Raw genomic sequence first — 20,138 nt, 5'->3', positions numbered from 1 at the left:
AACTGTAAAAACTGTATTCTGGGTCGGATTACTCCTTTTTTTTTCTTTTTTTTTTTCCTGAGGCAGGGTCTAGTTCTGTCGCCCAGGCTGGAGTGCAGTGGCAACTACTGCCCCTACATTGGATTACAGATTAAGTTTCACTACCTTGCCCAGGCTGGTCTCCAACTTCTTGGCTCAAGGGATACGCCTGCTAGGCCTCCCAGAGTGCTTGGATTACAGGTGTGAGCCACCCCACCTTGCCCAGATTATTCTTAAACTGGAGTCTTCAGGTCCCCAGGGTCAAGAGATATATACTTGACAGTTTGGGAGTTCTATAAAAATGTTTGTTTAGTGTTTCATTTCAGTAATTGCTTAAAAACAATATTTTCCCACTCATTAAACTAAAACTTCTTTGGCAGTGATAATTCATAACCATAAAGACATTTTCCTGAAGTAGGATTTTAATTTCTTAAAAACTTTTTTATTGTGGTAAAATACATGTAACATAAAATACGCCATTTTAACCACTTTTAAGTGTATACTTCAGTGGCATTAAGTACATTTACAGTGTTCTTTAGACTTTCATTTCTTACATCAGTATTTTTTACAGTGAAATTTTCAAAAGTATTTGTCAAGTTTCAAAAGAACCTTTTTCCTTTAAAAAGGGTTTGTATACTACTCAAGACTACGAATCACTATTCAAGGTAACAATATAGAATTTTTCTCTTGATAAATTGAGCATTCTTTCTTTAGATAATGGGAATAATATACATCCTTATGGTTTTTCCCCTTTTTAAAACCTGGAAATGAAGAACAAAGTTCAGTGTTTGTGTCACTATTTTTCCTGTTACTCATATAATTATTTGCCCATCTATTTCTTATCTTTCTTTAATTATAGATTTCTCTTTTTTACAGGGTTTGTGTTGTACCTTACTTCAAATTCTTTTTTTTTTTTTTTTTTTTTTTGAGATGGGAGTCTTGCTCTGTCGCCCAGGCTGGAGTGCAGTGGCGCGACCTCTGCTCACTGTAACCTTCGCCTCCCGGGTTCAAGGGATTCTCCTGCATCAGCCTCCCAAGCATTTCTGGCTAATTTTTGTATTTTTACTAGAGACGGGGTTTCACCATGTGGCCCGGGCTGGTCTGGAACTGTTGAGCTCAGGTGATGCACCCACCTCGGCCTCCCAAAGTGCTGGGATTACAGGCATGAGCCACCGCGCCCAGCCAAATTCTTTTTAGGAATTAGGTACTACGTAAGTTTTAAATGCACTCAAAAAATTCTCAAAGTAATAAATTGTACGCTAAATAAATATAGCAGAATTCAGTCTCAATTATAGGAACTCCTTTTTTGATAACCAATATTTTTAAAGTACTCACTATGTGCTAAGGTACTGTGCTAATCACTTTTCTGTGATTTATCTAGTAATACCGTATGATGTAGGTACTAATATCACCCCACTTTAAGGAGTTTAAAGAAATGAAGAAACTTCCACAATGTCATGAAGTGGTCCCGCTAGGACTCAAGCCTGGCTGAATCCAAAGCTCAGGCTTCTAAGCTCAACCTGCTTATCAGGCTGCACATTCTATTTTACATTATTGGTAGTTTCTCTCTGGGGTTCTTTATGGGAATGTTCACTGTCCCCCCACCCCGCCCCGCCCCGAAGTGGAACCCTGTCTTCTAACAAACTTTTTGCTGTTCCACCGTCTCCTGTCATGTTCGGCCTCTCAGTGGAGTCCCAGCCCACACTCCGACTCTGGTCCCTGAACAGAGCCCCTTCCCCTCACACCATAGTCCCCTAGCAGAGCCTGGTCTCCTCAGACCCTCTTCTCCCAGCAGGGCCCCAACTCCTCACTCCGACGATTCCCCCAGAGTTCCGTTCCCTCAGATCCTGCTTTTCCAGCAAAGCTGCGATTCCTGTACCTCAGCAGAGAGCAATACTCCCTCGGCAAACTTTCAGAGAGACGTCTTACAGAAGTCCCAGCCCAGGGCACCTCTCTACCTTTCCCCTTCCCAACCTTCTCCCACAACTGGGCTTTCCCCCGCCCTATTCTCTTTTTGTTTATTCTCCTCAACCTCACTACCCTCTCGTGGCCCAGTTTCAGGATTCCCCCGAAAACTCACCCACCGCACTGTCTCCTCAAAGTTGCGTTCCCAAACGGCGCAGTGCTCTCCCCGCACTTAGGTTGCCAGCGCTGCTCCGGGATCTGCGCTCCCCAACTGCCCTCGGGTAATAAGCCTTGCAGTTGATCAGCGCCCGAAGCCCCGCCCCCTCTGCCTCCATTGGCCATTGTTCTCGAGAAGTACCGCCCCTCCCGCTTCCAGCCCGCCTCCCCGTCCCGCTTCCCTTGTTTTCATTCCCCCTGTCACACGAGGCAGTGGCAAGCCCGAAGGGGAGGAGAGAAGGGGGCGGAAAGAGGGCGGAAAGTGAAAGGCGCAGAGGGCCTCTCTGTCTCCCGTCTGACTCGGTTCTCGACTGCTCCGGGCCGCCGATGTATTGTGGGATCGCAGAGCAGTCCCTGAGACGCTGGGATCCGCAGAGGAGCCCACTTGAGAGCGCCTCCTGTCGTCCGTAAGGCTGTCCTGCCATCCCTCGGCACCCCAACTTCCCCCGCCCCCCCATCGCCTCCTCCTCCATCCTCCAGTTCAAAATGGCGACGGCGGCGGCAGTGGCGGCGGTGATGGCTCCTCCGGGCTGCCCGGGTTCATGCCCCAACTTCGCCGTAGTCTGCTCCTTCTTGGAGCGCTACGGGCCGCTGCTAGACCTGCCTGAGTTGCCGTTCCCTGAGCTGGAGCGGGTGCTGCAGGCGCCGCCGCCGGACGTCGGCAACGGAGAAGGTAAGCGAGGGGCCCGAACGCCCGGCGGGAAGCGGCCCTGGCGCGCTCCTGTTCTCTGCTCCTCACAGACGCTCCAGTTCTTCGCGGCTTGGGCCTCCGCGGCTCTGTCCTCCCCCTGGGACGCAACTCCGCCGGGCTAGTCTTCTCCGCCCAGCCCCCGGGGTCTTGGGCAGTGGGGAGGCGGGGCGGAGGCCCCCTAGGGCCACTCGGCCGGGCGGGGAGCTGAGGTGGGGGCGTTGCGGGCTAGGTGTGGGCTGGAGGCAGGGAGGGGTCATTGTGTCGGTCGGCAACCCCAGGGACTGCTGCTTCGCGGCGGAGGGCGGCCCCCCACCCCGTCTCCCCCTTGGCGGCGGGGGAAGGGGAGCGCAGGTTCCGGCCAGCTTTGCGCTTTTCTCCTCCTCCCCACCCTTACTCCCTCCCCTCCTCCCACCAGTCTTCCCGACCATCTCGGGGAAGGCTGGGCTCGGCTGCTCCGGACACCTCCTTATCTCCCTTCACCTGGGTGGGCGGGGGCCAGCGGACACTCAACTCTCCCTCCCTCTGTTGGGAACTCCCCCGACAGATTTGTCCCTTTTCCCTTCCCCTCGAGGGCTGGTTTAACCCCTAAAACTCCTTCCTTAGAGTGGGGAGGTCTGCTCCTCCCCCACGGGAGGGGGTTCTTCTCCATTCTCGGTAGGGGGGCGAAGTCGGTTCAGCTCCACTTTGGAGAGGAGAGGGTTAATTCCTCCTCCATAGTTCTCCTTCCTCTCCCCACCTCCCCCAAAATAATAGACTAGCATCTCCCCACTTTTCCAATCCCTTCCCCCTTCATCTTGGCAGCCGGGCTTAGGCGAAGAAGTCGTCTCCCTCCCATTTGCACGGTAGGGTGGGGTGGTTAGTATGTAGGCTGGAGGAGGGGCTCTGACGGAGGGGGAAACAGTTGAAGAAGGTGCTTGTTGCTCATGTTTCTCTCTCTGGTGCCGCTGGTCTATTATTGGTGTTCGCAAGTGGTGCTCCTTCCACATAAGGCCACCGCGCGGGTGCAGGGCGCATGCTCTGCCCGGCCCCATTGAAACTTCCTGCTGCTGCTGCTGGTTCTTTTGCTGGAGCATCTCAGCGCTGTGCCTGCTGCCTCCAGCCTTCACACTGAGTGCTTATACTCATCCCCATTTATTCCCGATCCCTGCCTCTCCTTTTCTGGCACTTTTCTTTCCTCAGAGAAGGCTTTTTTGTTATACTCTGAGCATTGCCTTTATCTGGAAACAGCCCTTGGCTGGAGAAGAAACGTTTTCCAAATAGATCTCTTTTTTGTCCGTATTAGCTGGCCAAAGTGGACTGGGTATTGTACAAGACAGATAGCTGTTTCCTTTCCAAGAAAGCAGGGTCGCTCTTCTATTCTCTATGTAAATGAAGAAGTTTCTGTTAACTGAATTTATTTGCATTGCTAGGAAGTGCCAAGTATAAAGTTCTTCAGAATATTACCTATAAAGAATCTGTATGATGTTATGGCTACCGAAGATTCAGATTAATACAACACTTATAAGGCCTATTATACAGGCCTATTAATCTCTTCTTACCTGTCCACATCCCCTCCACCCATAACAAACTGACTTACAAAAAGCTTATTTTTTTAAAATAGTACAAAATAGGAGGGTGACATTATATAAAGGCTTCCCGCAGAATTTCTTTAAAAATTAAGCCCCATTGTGGTAATTTCATTATCAAATTGTATCTATCTTCCTTTTCTTATTTTTATTTATTTGTTTTTTGAGACGGAATCTCACTCTGTTGCCCAGGCCGGAGATGGAGTCTCACTCTGTTGCCCAGGCCGGAGTGCAGTGGCAGGATCTCGGCTCACTGCTACCTCTGCCTCCCAGGTTCAGGCGATTCTCCTGCCCCAGCCTCCAGAGTAGCTGGGATTACAGGCGTGCACCACCACACCCGGCTCATTTTTGTATTTTTAGTAGAGACGGGATTTCACCATGTTTGCCAGGCTGATCTTGAACTCCTGACCTCGTGATCCACACACCTTGGTCTCCTAAAGTGCTTTACAGGCGTGAGCCACCACGCCTGGCCCCTTTTTTAATTTTTAAGAAAGTAGTCATTGTGAAGTAGAATGCCTTAGTAAGTTGCTTTTAGGATGCCTTGGGAAGTGATAGTAATGTATCTCTCAGAGAACGAACTGTGGGCGTGTGGGGAAAGGATGGCTAGTAAATTGTTTTGTTGATTCCCTTGGACCAAGTTGAAATGCAGGTTTTCTGGGGTGGTGTGGTATTTTGGGTAGTATATGAGATTGCTTGCATCTCCATTTCTTTTAGGTATTTTGACCACTGCATTTAGTTTATATTAATATCAGAGGAATAAAATATTAGAGTCAGTTGAATTGAATAGTGGACCACTAAGTAAGTAAAAATGACAGGTAACCTGGGCTAAGGAGGATCATTTATTTCAACCACTGTATTACCGTTGGTATAGAGTTGCTAAGGGGACTGATAATAGATCCTGTTATAAGGTGATCTTAGAATAATTATTAATTGATGTTACACAGTTCAGAACATTTGGCAAATGAGAAGTCTCTGCAGGTGAAATGCTGTTACTGTGCAGGGAAAAGATTTTCAGAACTTTGATGATGAACCATGATATCATCATCAAAGTTAGCTTGTTGGGTGAACCACTATCGTTTTATCAGCTATTACAGACTTTCTGCCTGTTTCAAATAGCTGATAAGACGATAGTGGCTCAGCCAACAAGATTTGAGCTGAGTCTTTTTGGGAAAGAGTTGTGGTGTACAAGAGTTAAAAGACATGGATTTAGTTCTTGCTACTGTTCTCTGAAGTTGATAGTATTATTCCTATTTGGCAGGCATAGAAACTAAGTAAGGCTCAATAGATTAAGGTGCCCAAGATTATATAGTTAAGGGTGAAATATTATTTCCAACCCAAGTCTGAGTCCAAAGCCACAAAATTATATACCTTGCCATAGGATCATGGTTTCCAAACTGCACCAAGGCACCCTAGAGCATTGTTGCCAACTCCATCTGATTGTTTAAATTTTCAAGTAGGATACAGTGGTAGTGGAAATTTGCTGGTTGCCAGGCGAACTACTGCCTTGACATAGTTCATGGTTTCAAGATTGTGCTACATTTCTATAGATGATATGTCTTTGTGAAGCTGGCTTTTTAGTGGTTGCTGTGGTAAAATGCACAAAAAAATCTGTATGCAGCAGGAAAGAGGATAGCAGGGCCCACTCTGATTCCAAGGTTTGAAAAGTTGTGCATTGCCCAACAGTAATACACATTTCACAAGTAATTATGGTTAAGAATGAAGTAAAAACATTATTTGTTGAAATGTAGCTAGGTTATTTTTCACATGGCTACTGACTGCTTAATAAGTGGAAGTGTTATTATTTCTGGCCTAGGGCTGCTGAGAGAAAATTGCTGAGATACTGAGGGTGCTGTGAACATAGAACGTTTGGGAACCTTTGTTCTAGAAACTATCATTGAGTTTTGCGGCCAGAAAGAAGGGACTATTATATCATTGCCTTTATTTTTCAGGGAGGAAAATCAAGCTACAGAGAGAGATTTCAAGTGTATACAGCTAACTGTTGGTGTTAGTCAAATTCTTATTTGAAAAGCCCACGTATATGCTGAAATTGTCAAAAAATTGAGATTTATAGTTGATACTCAGTATAAAAGGATGTGCCAAATGAAGGTGGTGTTTTATCCTCCTCTCTCGGCAGTCTACTTTAGTCCTTCTGATTCTGTGCTTTGTGTGGGCTTCCCCAGGTTTCTCCTAACTGGAGGTAGATAATGGTGGTTATGGATAAAGTCAACATTGACTTTGTGAGATTCCTGACACCCAAGGCTCCTAAGTATCTTTCCTCTCCTGCAGAGAATATTTCTTTTCAAGAGGCAACTATACCACTTTATTCTTTAAAAACAGTCTGGATATTGGTTGAGATGTTATATATATCTAATAAGTTTATTAAGGTAAATACAGATAACGTGTTAGGATTCTCATAGGTTATACTATGGTTGGCTGAATTAGTTGTATGTTAAGTAAGTTGAGCCATTAGTTTTTTGTTTCATTTTTGCATTTAATTTTAATGATTTGAATTTTAACTCTTGAAGTCAAAATATCAAGGTTAAAAAAAAAGTATGCTTTCTTAGCTGGAATTGTAACTATAACTATGATCTCTCTTACTGGTACTGTAACTGATCTGTGTGTGACAATATATTTTTAGGTGCATTTGATAAAGTAGACGGTGACTACTGTAACTGGGGCCACCATGTGTTGATTTAAACAAAAGATTTTACCAAGTGCATGTACTAGAGGTTGTACAAGTCTACAGTGGTAGACACTGATAGGGCATACATACATTCATAGTAGCATTGCTGGAGCCAGAGCCTGGTTAGGTTGAAACTTTTTAGTTGTGGCTCTTCTGCCTTTGAAAAAGTAAATATTCTTTGGGGCACTTATTAGAGGGAAAGAGAGAAATAGATTTCATCTCTACCGTTTTTGATATGTCCTGAAGTTATGGAGGTTTGGAAGGAGGTTGTTGGCATTGTCCTAGGAACTAGGAGGTAGTGGAGACAGAGGGACTTGTCTGGCTAACATGAGCCTGTTAATGCAAACTGGCTGACTTTTTAGTCTTTTAATGATTAAAAAGTTTGCATTAAATTTAGATGTTTTGTTAAATTCTCAGACAGACCACACCGGTAAGAAGGTAAGTAAGCATTTATTGTGAGTTCATTCACTTGATATGTAATATTGAGCATCTGCTGTGTACAGATGTAGCTACAGTAAATATTGTGGAGATATTTTTTTAAAAAAAAACATTAAACATAAGCCTTTTAAAAGAAATTTCTAATCTAGTAAGAAGTAGCTAATGAGCTTGAAACTAATGACATCATTCAAAGACTTATTTTTTTCTCTGAGATTTTATCAAGTGGAGCAATAGTCTGTGCATTCTAGTCTACAGTTGTAGACTAAAATTATCTAACAGTTTTATGGTGCGATGTATGACCACATGCAATATGAAAAAGTAAGAATAATTCAGGCCTAAAGTACATGTTAAACTGAATCATATATTCAAGGAAGACAGTTATGTGTGTTGTTGGATTTAATAAAATTTTACTCTACATGATGAGTATAGTCTTAATATATTATGCTTGTTTTTTTTCTGGTTGTTTTCTGTTTTTATTGCAGAGTAGATCCCACAAAGGTATTAGGGTATTTTCTATTTTGTTTTAAAAACATTTAATTATATGGGCAAGTATAATGTACATTTTGTGATTACATATATTCTAGCAGGATTTGATTTATAATTTGTTTAGCTTTATATGGTCATATCTGTAAGTTAGGTTTATATTAGCTAACTTTTAAACATTTTTGCTCACTCTTGCACAGTTGGGCACAAGCAGTGCCTCCTGGCAAATTGATGCCCAAACTAGAGAGAACAGCAGGCATTCTCTCCGTACTCTTCTACTTCCCCTCAACTTCCATTTCCTGATCCTTATGTGTGAAGTTGCACCACCTTTAGCCATTTGAAGGGGCTGCTGCTTCCGTATTATGCTTTTTTTCACTTGTATGCCATAAATGCAGTGCCTGCTAGCTCAAGTGTGCTCCGTATGAGGTTTGTACCAGTGTGTTAGGAAGAAGGGAGGCACTGAAATTCAAAAAAACCCATGTTTTTGGGGTTTCCAAGTGACTAAACAATTGAACCACAATAATAGAGGAAACTGACTTAAACAGTATTAAACTGGTGTTGCTTCAAACATTATCAAAGGATTTCTGAGGTGAATGCCTACTTTATAAAAATGTATTTTTTTGGTTGGGCGTGGTGGCTCATGCCTGTAATCAGCACTTTGGGAGGCCCAGGTGGCAGATCACCTGAGGTCAGGAGTTCGAGACCAACCTGGTGAATGTGGTGAAACCCTGTCTCTACTAAAAATACAAAAATTAGCCGGACCTGGTGGCAGGCACCTGTAATCTCAGCTACTCGGGAGACTGAGGCAGAAGAATCGCTTGAACCCAGGAGGCAGAGGTTGCAGTGAGCCAAGATGGTGCCACTGTACTCCAGCCTGGGTGACAGAGTGAGACACTGTCTCAAAAAAAAAAAAAAAAAAAAAATTTTTTTTTTTTCCCCCCAGTTAGGACCTTGAATTCCTGGGCTCAAGAAATGCTCCTGCCCCAACCTCCTGAGTAGTTGGAACTACAGGTGCATGCCAGCACGCCCAGCTAATTTTTAAAGCTTTTTTTGGTAGAGAATGAGATCTTGCTATATTGTCCAGGCTGGTCTTGAACTCCTGACCTCAGGTGATACTCCCACCTTGGCCTCCTAAAGTGCTGGGGTTACAGGCATGAGTCAGCACTTGTGGCTAAAACTCCTTTTTTTTTTTTTTTCTTTTTTTTTTTTTAGACAGTCTTGCTCTGTCACCCAGGCTGGAGTGCAGTGGCGTGATCTTGGTTCACTGCACCCTGTGCCTCCTAGGTTCAGGTGATTCTTCTGCCTCACGCTCCCAAGTGACTAGGATTACAGGCATGCACCACCATGCCTGGCTCATTTTTATGTGTTTAGTAGGGACAGGTTTTGCCATGTTGGCCAGGCTAGTCTTGAACTCCTGGCCTCAGGAGATCCAGCCACCTCGACCTCTCAAAGTGCTGGGATGACAGGCATGAGCCACTGTGCCCAGCCACTTCTTATTTTTATCCTGAGTTTAGGGATGTGTTAAATTGTATTAATTCTCCATTATCTCTGTGTGTGTGCGTGCGTGTGTGTGTGTGTATTTCCTTTTACAAATTATAAATGGCTGCTCTTTGAGGAAGACGTGGTGTAGGTGCTGTGGATCGGTGATCCGCAGGCTCCTGCTTCTTAACTCACCACTGTTCGCTCTCGCCGAGGAACAAGTCGGTCAGGAAGCTGCGCAGCAGCCGTGGCTTTTAAGGATACCGGAAAAACACCCGTGGAGCCAGAGGTGGCAATTCACCGAAATCGAATCACTCTAACGGGCGTCACCGTAAAATCCCTGGAAAAGATATGTGCTGACTTCGTCAGAGGAGCAAAGGAAAAGAATCTCCAAGTGAAAGGATCAGTTCGAATGCCTACCAAGACTTTGAGAATGACTACAAGAAAAACTCCTTGTGGTGAAGGTTCTAGGACATGGGATCCTTTCCAGATGAGAATCCACAAACTCATTGACTTGCACAGTCCTTCTGAGATTGTTAAGCAGATTGCTTCCATCAGTTTGAGCCAGGAGTTGAGGTGAAAGTCACCATTGCAGATGCTTAAGTCAACTATTTTAATAAATTGATTACCAGTTGTTAAAAAAATTATAAATGGCAAACTTGATCCCATTCATCATTAGACTACTTTTTGCTCTCATGTTTTGCTCAGAATTAAGTTTTAATACTCATTTAAAAATACTTAAATAAATTTGGTTTCTCTCAAAGTAAGTTGTGTAAGATATTCTGATAGCAAATTATTTCATAATTTGTGCCTTTCTGTGAATAAAAGGTAAAATTTCTGAAGAAGCAGGGATGAGGTGATAGGGAATTTGCAGTGTTTATTTAATCTTACCAGTCCAGATATGGACAAAGAGCAAGAACTAAAAGTTACGCTTAGAATGTTTGTCCAAAATCAAGGTGATCTTTTCAATGTAAGAACATGAGCTGTGAGGGCACACCAAGCAGAAACTACACCAGACTGTTTTTGTTTGTTTGTTTGTTTGTTTTTTTGAGATGGAGTCTCACTCTGTCGCCCAGGCTGGAGTGCGGTGATCTCGGCTCACTGCCACCTCTGCCTCCCGGGTTCAAGCAATTCTCCTGCTTCAGCCTCCTGAGTAACTGGGATTACAGGTGGCTGCCACCATGCCCAGCTAATTTTTTTGCATTTTTAGTAGAGATGGGGTTTCATCATGTTGGCCGGGGTGGTCTCAAACTCCTGACCTCAAGTGATCTGCCCACCCTGACCTCCCAAAGTGCTGGGATTACAGGTGTGAACCACCACATCCAGCCCAAACTGATTTTAAGAAAGAAGAGCATAAGGGGAGAACTTGACAGGTGCCCCACCAGTAGACAGACCAGGCTTCAGCCTCCTGTAGTTGAACAAAGATTGCTTGAGGAGCAACATAAAGTATATAATGTGTATATGGCTCATGTAAGCAAGAGTTCCTCCAGAAAGCTCTCATAGTAAAGGTTTAGTCTGTATTTATTTTAGAATCTAAGCTTTTCCCCCGGTATTTGTACATGTTTATCTTAATCATTTTCTGGATAGTAGGGTTATATAGGTTTTTTTCCTTTGTTTTTTCTTACATTTTTTCACATTTTATTTTCTACGTTAATTGCACATTTCTTTAATAATCACCACAAAAATTATTTAAAACGAGACTTCTAAAGAGGCTTTATAAAAGGAAAATTGAATTTCTGCTTGTATTTATTTACCTTTTTTTTTTTTAAAAGACAGAGTCTTACTCTGTCATCCGGGCTGGAGTGCAGTGGCTTGTTCTCTGCTGACTGCAACCTCTACCTCCCAGACTCAGGTGATCCTCCCATTTCAGCCTCTCAAGTTGCTGGCACCACAGGCATGTGCCACCACACCCAGCTAAATTTTTTTTATATTTTTAGTAGAGACAGAGTTTCATTATGTTGCCTAGGCTGGTCTCAAACTCCTGGGCTCAAGCAATCCACCTGACTCAGCCTCCCAAAGTGCTGGGATTACAGGCCTGAGCCACGAAGCTCAGCCTATTTATTTATTCTTAATCTTGAATTACCTCTTACAATGAATGTTACTGTCATCTACCCAAGTCACTCAGATCAGAAACAAAGGAGGCATCCTAGACCTTAGCCCTAAACACTTTCTACTTTGATACCAAGTCATATTGAGTCTATTTATCCCCTTTTGTATTCAACTTTGCTTTCTGTTCTCATTGCTAGTTTTAATGACACTGAACTGCTTTCACATCTCTGAAAATGTGAAAGGTTGTTTTACATTTGTGCTTTTTCCTCATCCTCCTCCCACTGAGTCGAATATCCCATCCCCATCTTCCTTCCCTTGCCTGTTCACTCTACCCGTCATTAGTCTGCTCGTTAAGCATCAAGTGCTCTGTGAAAAATTTCCTGCTTTCTGTCTCTCAAGTTAAATTAACCACTTCTGTCTCCTTACCCTGCATGTACACTTTGTAGATTTTATGTCACAGTACTCATAAAAGTTTTTGCACTTACTGCCTAGCCTACGAGATGGTAAACTCTTTGAGGACAGGGATTCTTATTTTATTTTATTGCTAGCAATTGGTGAGTAATAGCAAATATATGTAGTAAATGTTTGTGAAATTAATAGTTTTCCTCAACTTACAGGACCATGTTCTGCTCTAAAACTTTGAAGTTAAAGCCTAGTCTGTGATAGCTTAGTACAGGGGTGGGCAATCTATAGCCTGTCCTCTATTTTTGTAAATAAGGTTTTACTGGTATACAGCCACGTTCATTTGTTTACATACTGTTGTCTGTAGCTGCTTTCACACAACTATGGTAGAGTTGAGTGATTGTCACAGAGAACATATAATTTCAAAACCTGAAGTATTGGGCTGGGTATGGTGGCTCATGCCTGCAATCCAAGCACTTTCGGAGGATTATCTGAGCCCCGGAGGTTGAGGCTGATCATGCCAATGCATTCCAGCCTGGGTGACACAGCAAGACCCTGTCTCAGAAACAAAACAAAACCCAAAACCTGAAGAACTTATTATCTGTCTAGCCCTTTACGGGAAAAAATTTGCTGATCCGTATTCCAGTGTGTGAAGGTGGAAGTCTTATCAGATGATGATCGCTGTGTTTGAAAATACATTTAGAACGAGTATAATACAAATTTCCAGCCTGACCAACGTGGTAAAACCTGGTCTCTATTAAAAATACAAATTAGTTGGATGTGGTGGGATACACCTGTAATCCCAGCTACCTAGGAGGCTGTCACACGACAATTGCTTGAACCCGGGAGGCAGAGGTTGCAGTGAGCCGTGATTACGCCATTGCACTCCTGTCTGGGCGACAGAGCGAGACTCCACCCTTCCCCCCCGCAAAAAAATAAAAATAAAAAAGAACGAATATAATACAAATTAAATGCCTAGAATGTCCTGTGAATGAAACTATTAGTGGAACAGTAGTCTCAATATTGATCTAATTTTACATCCAACTGTTTTGGTATTAATTACTCCTCTCTCTTGGGTTAGGTGAGTCTAAAAGCTTTTTTGTTAACAGGGTGATGACATTACATTGAACTAAATTTCTTTCATTCAAGAATAGCCATGGCTGCCTCTGCCTAATTGTCATAAGGCAGTGCTAGGATGGGAGCCATGTGACATAGTAATTGGTAGTAAGGGTAAGAGTTATTGTAACATTGCTGCTATACCAGCCTCAAAGTCTCATCCAAGTGAACTGATTAGGTGAGGGTAAGGTTGGATGAATGGTGATGCTGTGTACTCAGTTGGGAAAGGATGTAGTTATTAAAGATAGAACTTAAAAGATTTACTTAGGTTACTTAAAGGACACAGGACTGGGAAAGAATCTACTAGATTATAGCTTCCTAGTAAGTGGGATTAAATGCCTTGGTCATCAGTGTATTTTGCAGCAAAAGGGCAGTACTGGTTATGAAGCTTAGGCATGTGTTATGCTAGATATCTCAGGGAATTTGATACTTTTTTCCTTTTGTCCTTAGCATCCTCACAGTTGGCTCTGCAAATAAATATAGTTGTCACTTCTTCGATGTTTAGATGTTAAAAGTGTTTTAGGAAAAGAAAATTAGATAGAATGAGTTATTCCAAATAATACATTCTAACTTGCTTTTGGTATTTGGAATTTGGGGATATAGCAATATTGTAATGTTGGAAAACTTTGATTAATCAGAAGTATAATGGAGCTTACTTTATATTCCCATTAAAGTCTTGCCAACCTCCAGTTTATCAGAACCACAAGTAAGCCATCTACAGCAGCACTAACTTGGTCTGGCATCTGAATTCACACATTCCATAATATTCCTCATTTTTGAGATTTTTTGTCCTATGAATTTTGACTGTGGTCAACTGGTTTTTCCTTGCTATCTTTTTGCCTCATGGCCTTTTCATTTTATACCCTATCTTCTATTATTACCTAGTTTTATTCACCATAATAACTATATCTCACTCCTTTAGTGTCCTATTTTCCCATATTTTGGACCTCCCCTTTAAACCTTAATTATCTTCTCCATTCTTATCTTTCACAGAAAAATAAATTACAAAAATGCAAAAATAAGGGGTTTTGTAGTATGCATGCTTTACCATAATTTTATAGGTTAAATGCCTGGAGTAGTACTGTTATAATTATCAGAGCTTACTGTTGAGCCAGACTCCATGATAAAGTCATCTACCAAGATTACCTTATTTAATCCTTAGAGCCACTCTATTTATAGTATCATTATTTTCATTTTATAGATAAGGAAACTATTAGGAGAGGTAAAGTAACTTGCCTGAAGTCACACAGTGTTAAAGGGTTGGAGAAAATTTTGATAAAAATGTGTTTGTAATGCTGTGGGAATTTAAAACTGGGTAAGTCTGGCTTCGGAGCCCAACTCTTAACCAGTGTTTTGTCCCCACAGGTACGCTCTTACAATGATTGTAGTGTGATCCACAGTACTATGGTTGTGGTCTGAACACTAAGCAATGATCTGAACACTTAGGCTTCTGAGTCAGATAACGTAGCATATTTCCCCACTCACCTCTTTTTACTTTAAAAGTTTAAATTTTATTAGCATGAACATTATTTTTAAAAGGTATAATATTTGAATGGGATACTAAAATATATTGAAACCAAAGAACTACAAGTCATAGGTACAGTTGATGCCTTGATATTTGAACATGAATCTTAACCAGCTTTTCATCATTGTTTGGGAAAATCCTAGTTTTCCTCACACTTTGAAACAATTTTCTTCTTCTTGGTGTTTCGGGTTTTTTTTCTTTTTCTTTCTTTCTTTTTTTTTTTTTTTTTTTTTTTGAGACAGAGTCTTTCTCTGTTGCCCAGGCTGGAGTGCAGTGGCATGATCTCGGCTCACTGCAACCTCCACCTTGGGTTCAAGCGATTCTCCTGTCTCAGCCTCCTGAATAACTGGGAGTCCAGGCACGCACCATCATGCCCAGCTAATTTTTGTATTTTTAATAGAGACGGGGTTTCACTATGTTGTGCAGGCTGGTCTTGAGCTCCTGACCTCAAGTGATTCGCCTGCCTTGGCCTCCCAAAGTGCTGGGATTACAGGTGTGAGCCACCACACCCAGCCTAATTTTTTTATTTTTAAAAATTTTTTTAATGGGATTGGCTCAACGAAATAATTTTCTTCTTGAATATTTTGGAAATTAGACTTCATCTCCTATATAATTATAAATTATAATTTGTGCATTGTGTTATCAGATGCTTCCAGGGTGCGTTCCCATACTGCCTTGACTTCCATTTACCCTAGTTAAACCAATTGTCTTATTTTTCCTTGTAGTTCAGTGTTTTTCAACCCTTATAATAATCATGTGTCATTAACTAACTCTGACTATGCATTAGAATCCCTTGAATCGCTCTGAAAAATATTGATGCTTAGGCCTTAACAATGCTCCATTGAAGTCAGAATCTCTGGGGATTGAGGCCCTGGCATCAGTGATTTTAATGTGTAATCAGGAATGTCTGTTCTTACCTATTTGTCCTAATACTTCAAACTTCGTCTTAAACTGTATGCTGAGATTAAAGTCTGTTTTGTCTGGTATTAGCATAGTCACTTCAGCTGTCTTTTGTTTACTTTGCATGATGTGTTCCTTTCTATCTTTTTTTTTTTTTTTTTTTTTGAGACGGAGTCTCGCTCTGTAGCCCAGGCTGGAGTGCAGTGGCCGGATCTCAGCTCACTGCAAGCTCCGCCTCCCGGGTTCACGCCATTCTCCGGCCTCAGCCTCCCGAGTAGCTGGGACTACAGGCGCTGCCACCGCGCCCGGCTATTTTTTGTATTTCTTAGTAGAGACGGGGTTTCACCGTGTTAGCCAGGATGGTCTCGATCTCCTGACCTCGTGATCCGCCCATCTCGGCCTCCCAAAGTGCTGGGATTACAGGCTTGAGCCACCGCGCCCGGCCCCTTTCTATCCTTTTAACCTCCTTGTGTCTTTGATTCTAAACTTTGTTTCTTGTAGACAGCATATATTTGTATCATGTTTGCATGATCTTGTTTGCATGAATATAATTATGCAGGCAGTTATAATACAAAGTATAACTGCTGTTTAGAGTAATTCTAAGGTGCTTTGAGAATATAAATGAGCAAGTACTTAATTTTGGCCAGGGGAAATCATAACATCACTGTAAGCATTATGGAAATTTGAATGGTTGAATAAAAGTTGGAAAAGTGTTCAAGGCAGGGAACAGCATGGGAAAAGGCATAGAAGTTTCTGATAATATGGCATGTATGGGAAATTGTAACCTAACTGTATACATTAGGTTTCTGATAAGGTTTGTGGTTGAGGAACTTAAGACCGTATGAGAAAATTAGATTGGGAGTTATAAATGCTTTGCATGTATTTTTCCCTTCTTTAAAGTAAAAATGTAGCACATTAAATAAAGGCAACATGCCAGTGACTGACAATAAGTTCCATAAGGAATTCATTTTCTCTTATTCACTCTATTTCTAGCCTAGTATTTAGCATATAGTAGATGCTCAAGTGTTAGTTGAATGAATGTGTCACATATTTCAAAATATTTTTAGATTTTCTCTTCATCCCTTGTTTGCTACACATTTTTCATGGTGTAACTCTTTTTTCTTTTGGGTATTGCTGTAAAGATATACATTACTGAATTCCCCCTCCCCCCCCCCCCCTTGTTTTTCACTTATTTAATTTTTTTTTTTTTTTAATGACTCAGGTGTTTCCTTTTGGTCTTTCTCACGTGTTTCCCCATCTTTGGTCTGTCTGTCTTTTCTTCCTTTCTTTCTTTCTCTTTATTTAGAGAGAGGGTCTTGCTCTATTGCCCAGACTGCAGTGCAGTGGCACAGTCATAGCTCACTGTAACATAGAACTCCTGGACTCAAGTGATCCTCCGGCCTCAGCCTCCCAAGTAGCTAGCACTACTTGTGCCCTTACACCTGGCTAATTAAAAAAAATATATATATATATATTTTTTTATAGAGATGGATGTTGCTACATAGCCCACGCTGGGTTGTATAATAGTGCCTGAGATGGAAAATCTTTGGGTAATCCCTCAACTCATTTCTTGGGTTATTTGATTTACCATGTCTTAACTGCATGAAAAGCATTTGTTATTAACCTCTTCTAAGCTTATTACTTTTTATTTGAATCCTCTGAGTATAGTTAAAAATCCAGTTTTTAATTTATCTTTCCCAAGACACCATGAGGGAAAAGTCATTATTCCGTTTCTGTTATTTACCTTTTTTTTTTTTTTTAAGAGCCCCACCCCAATTTCTCTGAATTGATTTATATGATCTTCACCAGGGGTGATCTGAAATTCTCATTTCTGAAACAATTCTTTTGCGGTGTTGGAAAGGCAGTGGGCAGTTTGGGGTGGTGATAGGGAAACCAGCTGGAGGTTGTTATAATATTACATTCATATTGTAAGATGTGAATTGGGCAAGTGTCAGTAGGGAGTGAGAGAAAAGGCTAGATCTGAGAAAGAGAATTTGCAGGTAGAATAGATAAGGGCTTAGTTAATGGATTGAATTAGAGTACCTTATTTATGTACTTAAGGTAATTAAAATTAACTTTAATTAACTATCTTGGCATTTGTGCCCAGTTTTCTGTTATAAGTAAAGTTCTCTTTAATGAAATAATCTTATCTTTTGTTTTCTTTTTTTTTTTTTTTTTTTTTTTTTGAAATGGAGTCTCGCTCTGTCTCCCAGGGTGGAGTATAGTGGTGTGATCTCGGCTCACTGCAACCTCCACCTCCTGGTTTCAAGCAATTCTGCCTCAGCATGCCACCCCACCTGGCTAAGTTTTGTATTTTTAGTAGAGACGGGGTTTCACCATGTTGGCCAGGCTGGTCTTGAACTCCTGACCTCCGGTGATCCACCTACCTCAGCCTCCCAAAGTGTGGGGACTACAGGCACAAGCCCGTGCCCTGCCGAGATATGTCATTTTTATTTGCAAAAAAAGTTTATTGTAAGTTTAGAGATTGCTTTTTTCTGCTTGGTACAGAGATTTGATACTCATTAGACATCCTTTCTGTTCCTTTCTCCCCACAAAGAAACAAACGGGAACTTCAAGTAATTTGAAATACCACTCTAGATAAATAAACACATATGTTTAATACATAGTGTGGATTTAGTTCATTGTAAATGAGAAGTACACATAAGTGATATGTGTGTTTGTGGGGGTTGAAAGTTGATGAAGAGATTCTTGATTGATCTTGAAAAACTGTCTAGCAGAAATACAATTTGATTTGAATTCCATCTGGGGAACAACTCTTTCTCCAGCCTTTTTTGAGACAAGGTCTTGCTCTGTTACCCAGGCTGGAGTATAGTGGTGCAATCATGGCTCACTGCAGCCTTGACCTGAGCTCAAGCTATCCTTCCACCTCAGCCTCCTGAGTAGCTGGGACCACAGGAACGTGCCACCATACTCAGCTATTTTTTTTTTCCTAGAGATGGGGTCTCACTGTGTTGCCCAGGCTGGTCTTAAACTTCTGGGCTCAAGTGATCCACCCACTTCGGCCTCCCTAAGACTGGGATTACAGGCGTGAGCCACCGTGCCTGGTTCCCCAACTATTAAATGTACTATTAGACACCATGTATTAATGTAGACCTATAATATTATTTGAGCTATAAGTAAAGTCTGGTCTCATGCCATTTAATTAGTGAAGGATGGTTCTATCATTTTACAAGGTAGAATGTCACCAACAAGACTGTCCCCATTTCACATGCCAGCCACAGGTGGGGTCCCCATGCTACCTGCACTTCTACCCAACTGGCTACAAATCTGAGGAGTTCCCATAACCCACCTCAAGTTCTGTAATTCACCGGAATGACTCACAGAACTCAAGAAAGTGCTTTATTTACAGTTATGGCTTTATTATAAAGGATACAACATAAGACCAGCCAGATGCAGAGACACATAGGGCAAGGTCTGGAAGGGTCTTGGATGTAGAGCTTCTGTGCCCCTCTCCCTGTAGAATCAGGGCATGTCACCTTCCCAGCATATCATTGTGTTCACCAGTCAGGAAACTGCTCAGTATGACAGGTTTTTGTTTCTCTTTTCAGGCAGGGTCTTGCTCTCTTGCCCAGGCCGCAGTGCAGTGGTGCAACATGGCCTACCCTGAGCTCCTGGGCTCAAGCGATCCTCCTGCCGAGTAGGGGGGACTACAGGCACATGTTACCACGCCCAGTTAATTTAGTTATATTTTTCTAGAGATGAGGTCTCACTATATTGCTCAGGCTGATCTTGAATTTCTGGCCTCAAATGATCCTCCTGCCTTAGCCTCCCAAAGTGCTAGGATTGTAGGTGTGAGCCACTACACTTGGCCACGCATAACAGCCTTTTTATTTATTTTTGAGATGAAGTCTCACTCTGTCGCCCATACTTGAGTGCAGTGACAGGATCTCGGCCCACTGCAACCTCCGTCTCCCGGGTTTAAGCGATTTTCCTGCCTCAGCCTCCTATATACCTGGAATTACAGGTGCACACCACCATGCCCAGCTAATTTTTGTAATTTTAGTAGAGACAGGGTTTCACTATGTTGGCAAGGCTGGTCTGGAACTCCTGACCTCAAGTGATCTGCCTATCTTGGCCTCCCAAAGTGTTGGATTACAGGCGTGAGCCACTACACCCAGCCAGCATAACAGTTTTTATTAGGGTTTTTGTTTTGCAATAGAACTCTGTCTTGACTGGGCACAGTGGCTCATGCCTATAATCCCAGCACTTTGGGAGGCCTAGGTGGGTGGATCGCTTGAGCCCAGGAGTTCAAGACTACCCTGGGCAACATGGGGAACCCTGTCTCTACAAAAAATACAAAAATTAACCAGGTGTGGTGACATACGAATGTAAGTCCTGGTTACTTGGGGGACTGAGGCAGGAGGATCGCTTGAGCCTGGGAGGTAGGGGCTCCAGTGAGCCATGATTGTGCCACTGCACAGACAAACAAAAGAACTCACTCTCTAGCTCCTATCCTCTCCCTGGAGGTTGGGCTGATAGTATGTGGCTTAAAGCCCCTACCATCTAATTTCACAATAGGTCCTTCTGGCATAGCTAGCCCCTATCCCGTCCCATTTGTTCATAGTATATAATGTCTTTCATATGTTGCTGAATTCAGCTTGCTAGTTTTTTGTTTGTGTTTTAGAGATGAGGCCTCACTCTGTCACC

The 20,138-nt window shown here is 42.4% G+C and overlaps 3 protein-coding genes and 1 pseudogene across 5 annotated transcripts in view; 3 read left to right on the top strand and 1 right to left on the bottom strand.

The window, feature by feature from the left end:
• The window catches only part of AAMDC (adipogenesis associated Mth938 domain containing), a 52,820-nt gene extending 50,559 nt beyond the window's left edge, over positions 1–2,261 (bottom strand). The window contains exon 1 of one of the 2 annotated variants that reach the window (XM_050757502.1): positions 2,099–2,261. The gene's annotated coding sequence lies outside the window, so the exon portion shown is untranslated. The remainder of the gene's footprint in view (positions 1–2,098) is intronic. The other variant, XM_050757503.1, reaches the window with a different exon arrangement.
• The window catches only part of CLNS1A (chloride nucleotide-sensitive channel 1A), an 820,929-nt gene that overhangs the window by 614,741 nt on the left and 186,050 nt on the right, over positions 1–20,138 (top strand). The window lies entirely within an intron of this gene.
• Positions 2,626–20,138, top strand: part of RSF1 (remodeling and spacing factor 1) — a 157,996-nt gene continuing 140,483 nt past the window's right edge. For both annotated transcript variants that reach the window (XM_050757462.1, XM_050757461.1), the window contains exon 1: positions 2,626–2,812. In XM_050757462.1, coding sequence (XP_050613419.1) covers positions 2,626–2,812 — 187 coding nt within the window. The remainder of the gene's footprint in view (positions 2,813–20,138) is intronic.
• On the top strand, positions 9,669–10,245 carry LOC126935718 (40S ribosomal protein S20-like; annotated as a pseudogene).

The sequence above is a fragment of the Macaca thibetana genome, chromosome 14, assembly GCF_024542745.1.
Source record: "Macaca thibetana thibetana isolate TM-01 chromosome 14, ASM2454274v1, whole genome shotgun sequence".
NCBI classification, from domain to species: domain Eukaryota; kingdom Metazoa; phylum Chordata; class Mammalia; order Primates; family Cercopithecidae; genus Macaca; species Macaca thibetana.
The sequence above is the reverse complement of the archived record's forward strand: the minus strand, read 5'-3'. Positions and strand labels throughout refer to the sequence as shown.